The sequence below is a fragment of the Galeopterus variegatus genome, unplaced genomic scaffold (genome assembly GCF_000696425.1).
Source record: "Galeopterus variegatus unplaced genomic scaffold, G_variegatus-3.0.2 Scaffold9018, whole genome shotgun sequence".
Classification (NCBI taxonomy): domain Eukaryota; kingdom Metazoa; phylum Chordata; class Mammalia; order Dermoptera; family Cynocephalidae; genus Galeopterus; species Galeopterus variegatus.
Window position 1 is genome coordinate 30,953 of NW_007735129.1, and position 10,166 is coordinate 41,118.

Consider the following 10,166-nt stretch of genomic DNA (forward strand, 5'->3'; position numbering starts at 1 on the left):
TTTCACCGTGTTGTCTAGTTGAGTTTTCTTGTATCTCATTTAGTTTCCTTAGAATTATCACTCGAAATTCCTTGTCAGACATTTCAAGGGCTTCTTGTTCTATAGGATCTAGAGCTTGAGAGTTATTACCCTTTGGTGGTGTCCTTTGTTGATTTTTCATATTTTTGGTATCTTTCCTTTGATGTTTAGTTATTGTGGCAAGGGATTTAATGGTCCACTGGTGTGACACTATTGTCTGTCTAGGGTGCTGCTGGGGCTGCCAATTTGGCTCAGCTGACTCAGTGCCTGCTTGGTCACGTGCTGGCAACTCAGATGCATGGTCGCTGCAGGTTTCAGGGCTCTCTGGGGGGGCACCTCTTTGGTCGGTGTGCACTTTGCCCTGCTGGGTTTGGGGTCCAGTGGTGGCGAGGCCTAGCTGCTCAATTGCCCTAAATTTGCAGTTCATTCCCACTGTCATGTAACTTCATAATCAATCACCACCACCTCTAACTGTTGCAAAATTTCTTCTAGTTTTCTTTTATTTTTAAACCAGGATTCAATTAAGGACAATACATTTGGCTGTTATGTCACTTAATTCCCTTGTTCTAGAGTAGTCACCCACCTTCTCCCCACTCCCAATGACACTGTCTTTTTTAAGAGTTGGGGCAGTTTTCTGGTAGAAAACTTGATTCTTAATTTGTCTGATTATTTTCTTGTGATATTGCTTAATTTGTTCTTTTATTCTCCAAATTTTCTGTAAGCTTGCAATTAAATGTAAAAAGTTTAATTTGGCTAAACATTTCTTGACAATAGTATTTCATGAGTGTTGCTGCATGTTTCATTTTGTAGCCCATCAGGAGTCACCCAATTTCAGGATGGGCCAGTATTAATAATGGTAAATTAACACTGGATTATGGTGGTAAAGCTGAATCTCTACCATGTAAAGTTAGATTTTCCCTTTTGTCACTGGCTAATAATCTGTAGGGTAAAACTTTGACACTGCAAATATCTAGTTCCCTATCAACATTTCCGTTAACCTTTTTAGTGTCCGTTTATGATCTTTATCTGAAATAATTGTTTCATTTAAGTTTGCGAATACAAACTTTAGATTTTTTCCCCCATTTCTGTAAATATTGCTGCTGGGATTCTGTTGGGAATAACGTTGAATCTGTAAATTGCTTTATGCGGTGGGCATTTTAACAATATTAAGTTTTCCTATTCATGAACTTGGGATATCCTTCCATTTATTTGTGTCTTTTTTGATTTCTTTCATAAGTGTTTTGTAGTTTTTAGTATACAAGTCTTTCATCTCTTTGGTTAAATTTATTCGTAAGTATTTTATTCTTTTTGATGCTATTGTAAATAGAACTGTATTCTTAATTTCCTTTTTTGATGGTTTGTTACTGCATAGAAATGCAACAGATTTTTGTGTGTTGATTTTGTTATCATGCAACTTTACTAAGTTTGTTTATTAGTTCTAATCTTTTTTTGTAGAGTTTTTTAAGTTTTCTACTTATGTGATCATGTTATCTGCAAACAGAGATAATAATTTTACTTTTTACTTTCCAATTTGGATGTCTTTCATTTATTTGTTTATTTTTTGCTGAATTTCTCTGGCTAGGACTTCCGATACTATGCTGAATAGAAATGGCAAGAGTGGGCATTCTATTTTTGTTCCACAGCTTAGAAGAAAAGCTTTCAACTTGTCAACATTAAGTAAAATGTTAGCTGTGAGCTTGTCATAAATTTTACTTTTTACTTTCCAATTTGGATGTCTTTCATTTATTTGTTTATTTTTTGTTGAATTTCTCTGGCTAGGACTTCCGATACTATGCTGAATAGAAATGGCAAGAGTGGGCATTCTATTTTTGTTCCACAACTTAGAAGAAAAGCTTTCAACTTGTCAACATTAAGTAAAATGTTAGCTGTGAGCTTGTCATATATGGCTTTATTATGTTGAAATACATTCACTTTATATCTAGCTTGTTGAGCATTTTTATCAAGAAAGGGTTTTGAATTTTGTCAAATGTTTTCTGTATATCTATTGAGAGAATCATGTAATTTTTATCCTTCATTATGTTACTCTGGTGTATCACATTTATTGACATGTGTATGTTGAACCATCCTTTCATCCCAGGGATAAATTTCACTTGATCATGGTGCGTGATCCTTTTAACGTGCTATTGAATTTGACTTACTTGTATTTTTTTGACAATTTTTTCATCTATGTTCATCAGGGATATTGACCTGTAATTTTCTTTTATTGTAGTGTCTTTATCTGGCATTAGTATCAGTTTAATGCTGGCCTCATAAAATCAGTTTGGAAGTGTTCCCTCCTCTTCTCTGCAGCAAAGAAAACTATCAACAGAATAAAATGGCAGCCTATAGAATTAGAAAAATATTTGCAAACTATATATCTGATAAGAAATTAATCTCCAACACATACAAAGAACTACTCAGTAGCAGAAAAACAAATAACCTGATTAAAAAATGGACAGAGGAGGACTTGAACAGACATTTCTCCAAAGAAGATATGCAAATGGCCAACAGGTATATGAAAGGATGCTGAGCATCATTAATTATCAGACAAATGCTAATAAAAACTACAGTGAGATATTATCTCATGCCTATTAGGATGGCTATCACACAAAAAAAAAAATCCAAAAGATAACAAGGGTTAGAAAGGAAGTGGAGAAATTGGAATTCTTGTGCACTGCTGGTGGGATTGTAATACGGTACAACCACTATGGAAAAGAGTGTGGAGGTTTTTCAGAAAACTAAAAATAGAACTACCCTGTGATCCAGCAATCTCACTTCTGGGCATACGAGGGTACTTCAAAAATTCACAGAACAATAGAGTTAAAAGGTAATACAAGTTTTTCCATGAGCTTTTCAAAGTACTCTGTTATATCCAAAGGAATTTAAATCAGAATCTCAAAGAGATATCTGCACTCCCATCTTCATTGTAGCATTATTCATAATAGCCAAGATGTGGAAACAACCCAAGTGTTCATAGATAGATAAATGAATAAAGGAAATGTGGATTATTCTGATTAGATCACTATACAATATATACATGTATTCAAACAACAAACTGTACTCCATAAACATGTACAATGAAAAAAATTAATTAAAATAAAAATATGAAACACTAAAAAATAAAGGAAATGTGTTATGTACATACAATGGAATCATTGTTCAGTCTTAAAAAAGGAAGAAATCCTACCATGTGCAGCAGCATGTATGAACCTGGAGGACATTACGCTAAGTGAAATAAGCCAGGCACAGAAAGACAAATGCAGCATGACCTTATTAATGAGTATGTGAAATCTCAAAAAGTCAGACTCACAGAAGCAGAGAATACAGTAGTGGTTGTCAGGGGTTAGTGGATGGGGGAAACGGGGAGTTGTTCAATAGGTACAAAGTTTCATTTGTTCAAGATGAATAAGTTTTAGAGATCCACTGTACAACACAGTGCCTGTAGTTAACAACATGGTATTATGTACTTCAAAATTTAAAAGGGTATATTTCATGTTAAGTGTTAATCACAAAAAACAAACAAACATCAACCTCTCCCCACCTCCAAAACAAATAGGAAACCCAAAGGGAGACAAACTCTGGGAGGTGATGGATATGTCTATTTTCTTGATTGTGATGATAGTAACACAGGTGTTTGCATATACCCAAATTCATGCAATTATACACATTAAAAATGTGTAGGTCTTTATATATCAATTATGCCTCAATAAAGCTGTTTAAAAAAACTCAAATAGAGGCCTGTGCCATTGTAATTTGGGCAATAAAAAGAGGCATAATCTGAGATTGCTGAATTCTGGGATATAATATAATGTTTACATCTTCATTTTATGAATGAATAAACTGATGCTCATGCATGGATAAGTGATTTAATCAAAGCCACACAGCTAAAAAGAATCAGAGTCAGGATGTTAGCCCAGGAGTATCAGACCTGATTTTCTCTACTCTTAAATTCTATGCTGCAGCCCTCAGAAATATGGCTGTATTCTCTGGACTGTCCCCTTTGTCTAACAGTCCTATAGCTATTTGTGCTCTCAAAACTCTCTAACCTTGTGTTGCCCAGTATAATACGGTGTCCTCTAGCTTCAGGTGTCTACTGAGCACTTGAAATGTGGCTAATAAAAATTGAAATGTGCTGTAAGAGTAGTACATATATGAGATTTCAAAGATTTAGTACAAAAAAATGTAAAATGTCTCATTATTTTTATATTGACTACATGTCAATTTGTTTACATTTTGAATATATTGCATTAAATAAAATATATTATTAAAATTAATTTTACCTATTTCTGGTTTCTCCACATTCTATTTTGCAGATGGGCCTTCCCCACTACTCTCCAGCCCCAAATCTATGAGAAAAGAAAATATGTCTCCTGATGCTTTCTTTTCTGCTGCTCCTGGAAATGAGAGCTATAAATATTTCTTACAGAGGTCTAAACTGGCCATCCATGGGCCAAACAATGCTGTAGTCACCATTACTAGTGTTTCCTTTCTCCTGGGCATCTAATCTTAAAATTCCATCCCTTCCTAACTCTTCCTCCTCTGTGAGGCTTCTCTGAGAATGATGAAATTATACAACTGTAGGTGTTTCAACGGTATTTATTGAATGATGACAGAGGAAACAGTTCTATGTCTCATTTTATAGGTAGTGAATATAGATCTTCGTGTTTTAAGGGAAAGACCCACTTCACTGCTCATCTGCTTCCTCCAGCTCCGGTGGTGGTATCGGCAGTGTCTACGGTGGAAGTGGTGCTGGTGGCGGGGAGGCAGTCACAGAATCTCTGCTTTTTTTGGTGTCATTCTTGGTAGAAGTAGCAATATATGTGATATGTCCTGGGGTCACGGTATTGTTGGTGGTGGTGTTCATAGAGGTGATATTTGGGTTGATGACAGAATTGGTGTTGTCCAAAGGGCTGGCATTTTTGACTTTGGGGAGAATGGATAAAATATATTTTGTTTCTAAAATACCACTAGAATTCTTGGCAATTTTTAGTATTTCTTGGGCATCTTCGCCAAGTATTTGGGGTATTTCATATTGCAGGTACTTTTTTATCAGTTGGACTATTTTTGGTCCAATACAACATTTTCTCTTCTTGCATTCCTGTATTTCTCTTTCATCCACAGTGCACTGGTCCTTGCATTTCCCCAAACCCATTAAACATCTTCTCAGACCAAAAAATTCTACACAAAGAAAAGAGAAAACCATTTGGCCAAGGTTAATAGCTAGAGATGATAAAACTGCTTGAGAGAGATGAATAGAGTAAGAAGGAATTTATTAATATCAAATTTTAAGTCCAGTGTTTAGGGATGTTGAAGGAGTCACCTGGGCAGGACAACAGAGTGCCTGTACACCATTGTAATCCAGAATAAATCTCCTGTGTATCTTCCTTTGTGGGTAACTATAAAAAGCTAAGACACACAGAGGATAGAATAGGGATCCCAATTATTTGCTTTTGGAGTAGGATTTTAGGCCTCCCAACTTAGCGTCTTAGACACTTGTAGGGCATTGCTATCCCATCCCCAAACTCCTAGGAAATATCAATGATAGTGAAATCTGCCATAAAACTAATCTAAGGAAGAATTTTAAAAGAGAAGCATTAGGATTTTCAGAAATGCTGTCTTTTTGCCAAACCTGTCGGTTCTTGACTTCTCCCTCCCTGACAATTACTACACTAGTGATTGCTGGGGCGAGGTGTTCTATCACTTTCAGCCTCTCTGGACACTCTGTCTCTCAGAGGTCTTCTTCATTATCATAGCTTTAACCTCATCTCTATCAAGATAACTTCTGTATTGTTATATATGAGTATAATTCTAAATTCTTTGCTTAGCTTAGTACCCCATCTTCATCTACTGGTTGATTTTTCCATCTTGACATCTTACCTTTTTTTTGGAATCAAGAAAGTTTTTCTCCCTCACCCACCTTAACAATTCAGCCTATTTCCATAAATTACCAGAGATTTCTGCAAGCATCAAATAATTTTCATAACACATTCACATACATTTCCACATTGTTTTCTCACCAAATACAAAACAAAAAAATTTTTGTATTGGAAGCAGCTGCATGATCAACCCCATTATACTTACGTGGAATTTGAAGCTCAAAGTGGTTAAGTAACTTTACCCGAGACAACCCAGCCAAACTTGCTTGTGCTACTACCCTTCTTCTGGGGTCCCAAATAAAAACATTAGAAACATCTTTGACTCTCACTTTTCCTTCCTCGACCCATTGCTAATTATTCAACACATCTGGGTGATTCTTGTCTTCTGAAACAAGTCTCAATGCATCTCTCTTCTTTTCCGAAAACAATGGCAATTCTCTGGATCAGCCTTTTGCCATAATGTGTTCCTAGATGCCCTTATGCTGGTTGGGAGTTTCCAGGAAGACAGAGGATGAGGGAAGGGATAAGACTCTAAAAACTGAAAAAATTGAGATAGAGAACATAGACCTGTTTACAAGACCCTAAGAGGGGATTTTTTGTTGTTGTTGTTCTTAAGGGTAAGGACTTCCTCCATCATACACCAAAGTACAGAATAATAAGAACCTTTGCTTCAAGAGACAGTTTAAATTATAAATAGCACTAAAATGAGGTAGACCTGGGCTGAGTCTCAGGATGATGTTCAGGGAAGGAAGGTGGCATCATATGTCTCATGGTTTCTGAGTACACAAAAAATCACAGTTTTCCTTGTAGCTCCCTGGGTGTTTCCACTGGACATAGTCTGGGGGTTGGGGCCTCTGACGATACGTGGGGATGGTGCATGACTGAGACAATGAATAAGCTCTTCAGCCATCTCTTTGAGCATCTCATCTTTCAGAATCTCTTTGGGTTTTCATTGTTATGGGCAGCCAAATTCCTGCTGCCTCACACTGACCTCTCAACCCCAGGAGTCCACATTACCTGTATTCACCTGGTACTGAAGCATGAGGATGGCAAAGATAGGAAAAAGGAGCTTCATGTCTGGGTACCAGAGAGGAAGTCTTGGATCTGGGTTGGTGTTCTTGAGCACCAGCCTTTATTGGCCTCTTCATGGCCTTAGGCCATGAGCAGTGAAGTGCAGCTAAAGCAGGTTTGTGTGCTGCTCACAGTAGTTGTGTTTTCTCTGATTTTTTTTGATAACAGCCTTTCCTGAACACCTCTATGCAACAAATTTCCTGCTCTTGATCCTAGGTGGAAACATAAGATATATAAGATAGGAAAGGAAGAGCAAGCCCTTTACACCTCTTCTTTTGAAGGTTGGAGGTGGGTAAGGTTATATATTTGACTTACTGTTTGTCAGCCCAGTTATGCCTAAGATTGGCACCTAGTGTGTGAGAATCAGAAGAGTTGGATCCAAGACTCTATCTGGCTGGTACTGCTGTCTCCAGTGGCCAGCATGAGGACTGAATCAACATTATGAACTCAGCATATGTGTGTTAATAAGTTGTGGGAGGCAGTTCTCGGCATAACCTTAACTTTTGAGTTTACAATGTTTCCCACATCCTCTACAAGCAGGAATTTTATAGTATGTTGCTCTGATTTCTTGGACATAGCATAGAGGTATCAACCCTACCAGTCAGATGCTTTCCCCGGCTAATTTGTAACTTTTTCTAAAAACTCAGATTTTGAAGATCGTTGGCTCTGAGTATCATTAGTTGTTCAAGTTCTAAGAGCTTCCTTGGTTCCTCTCCTTCTGAAGTTCAAGCCTTCCTTGGATTTCATTAACTACTGTAGTATCTTTCCAACAGTTTCCTCTGTTTTGTTTAAACTATGCTTTTTTAAAAAAATAAAAACAGTTCCTTTTATGAACTTTCAACTATGAAATGTAAGTTTTACTTCTATGACCAAAACAGAATAATCAAGCTAAGGCATATTTACTTACTTTGACACTAATAGATGGAATTAGCAGCCCTGTGCGACCAGTTAGTCGTGAATATCACATTTTCACTGGTCTGTGGTGTCTTAAGATATGTAAAAATAACATTATTCACCCCATTATGTCTTGTTAGCCCAAAAGCAATATGGGTATTGAGAGTGCCAGTAAGAAGAGAGGCACAGTTATTATGGAACAAAAGGTTGAGTTAACAAAAGATTGGAAAGTTATGAAAAATTAAGTATGTTGCATGTGTGTATGGAATGAATTCATCAATAGTATAGATTAATTCTTTAAAAAAATTATACACATTTGCAAGATATTGTACCTATGTGCATCAGTTAGGATTTAGTTGCAGGAAATGAAAAACACCAGCTGTTTCAAACAGAAATATTTTTAATACCCAGAATTAAGTGCTTCAAAAAACACAAAAACTTAGAAATTGACTCTAGGATTGTTTTCCCAGAATGATTTTCAGAATAATTCCAGCAAACTGGCCCAGCATAGAATCTGCTGCTTTTTGCATGATCAGAAAAGTGGGGGATCAGGAGTCCATGACCGGACCTGTTGACTTTAAGAATATATACCACAGTAACTGTGATATAAGAATGAGAACACTTTGCTGTTGCTACTACAACTATCTTGAAAACCATAGAGCCAGCAACTAGACATCAGAATGTTGTAGCAGAAACACTCAAAGAATGTAAAGATTTAATTTCTTAAACAATTTAGAACTGTCACTTTTTCAATTTCTTCTCAGATCATATTAAGTAATTGTTTCTTTCTTCTAAATTTAATTTTTGGTGTAAAATTGCTGACAATATTTTCTTTGATCTCATTACTATCTATAGAGTTGTAGTGATGGCCACATGTTTTATTCCTCATATAGATGATGTGTTTTCTATTTTTTTCTTGATTGTTTTTATAAGGGATTTGTCAATTTAATTGGTCTTTTCAAAGAATCAACTTTTGGTTTTGTTGACCTTCTCTCCTGTATGTTTGATTTTTATTTAATTATTTTCTGCTCTCAGCATTATCTTCCTTTCTTTCAACTTCCTTTCTTTTCATTCTGTTTTTTCTTATTATTTTGTGTTTTTGTCTCATGAATTTTCACCTTTTTCTCCTTATAACCAAGTAGGTAAAACTCTAACTTTCCCTTTATACAGTATAGGCTTTAGCAGCATTTCATAAGCTTTGGTATGTAATGTTTGATTATCATGCTTAAAATATTTAAACATTTAAAAATTTCCACTGTGTCATGTTCTCTGACCTATGAATTAGTTTGAACCTCGCTGTTCACAGTGTTGTGGACAGACCAGCAGCAACTTCCTGGAAGTTTGTCAGAAATACAGAATCTCAACCCATCCCAGAACCAATAAATCAAGACGTGCATTTTAGTAAGATTCCCAGGTGATTTGTATGCATTTTAATACTTGAGAAACATTAGATGAGAAATGTATTTTTTATCTGAGCATGTGGGAATTTTTTAGTTATGACTTTGTTACTGATTTTTAACTAATTACTATACGGTGGGAAGAGAATAATGTTTATGTGATAATTTTTGATATTGAGATTGCTTTATTGGTCAATTATTTTCTAATTATTTTTTAATTGTTAAATAGAAATTTTGTATATTTATCCTTTACGTGATGTTTTGAAACATGTGTAAACTGTGGAATGGCTAAGTCAAGCTAATTACATATGCATTCTTGCATATTTACCATATTTTTGTATATTTATCCTTTACGTGATGTGTAAACTGTGGAATGGCTAAGTCAAGCTAATTACATATGCATTCTTGCATATTTACCATATAAATATTGTAAAAGGACTGAGAAACCATTTGTTCAATATGTCATAGTCTGTTGTCCATTCCTTCTTCACACAATGTTTGGAATTTGTTTACTGCTTAGATTTTCCTGAATTTACAGTGTAAAACCTCTTTGCTTTTTCTGCATGTTGGACAGACTTCTGAGGCTGAGAAGTGCTCTCCCCAGTTTGCAAACCTAAATAAAAGCCTCATTTAAATTTTCCTACAGATTGAAGTGTTTGCTTTGACAGAACATTAAAACTCCAGTTCTCCTGGCTTATTCACAATTGTTTCTATGTATTTTAGCAGTATCATTTAAAAACAAAAACATTAATATTATTATTGTTTTATCAACAGAGTGAAACAACAGCCTACAGAGTGGAAGAAAATTTTTGCTAACTATGCATCTGACAAGGGATTAATATCCATAATATGCAAGGAACTCAAGCAATTACACAGTAAAAAACCAAATAATCCAATTAAAAAATGGGCA

The 10,166-nt window shown here is 35.6% G+C and overlaps 1 protein-coding gene across 1 annotated transcript; it reads right to left on the minus strand.

Moving 5' to 3' along the window:
- Window positions 1–4,644: 4,644 nt before the first annotated feature.
- On the minus strand, window positions 4,645–6,969 carry LOC103608960 (beta-defensin 129-like). Its single transcript, XM_008593345.1, has 2 exons — window positions 6,912–6,969; window positions 4,645–5,196 (listed from the first exon to the last, which is right to left on the minus strand). The coding sequence occupies exons 1-2, from the start codon at window positions 6,967–6,969 to the stop codon at window positions 4,751–4,753; spliced, it is 504 nt and encodes a 167-aa protein (XP_008591567.1). The 3' UTR covers window positions 4,645–4,750.
- Window positions 6,970–10,166: the final 3,197 nt, after the last annotated feature.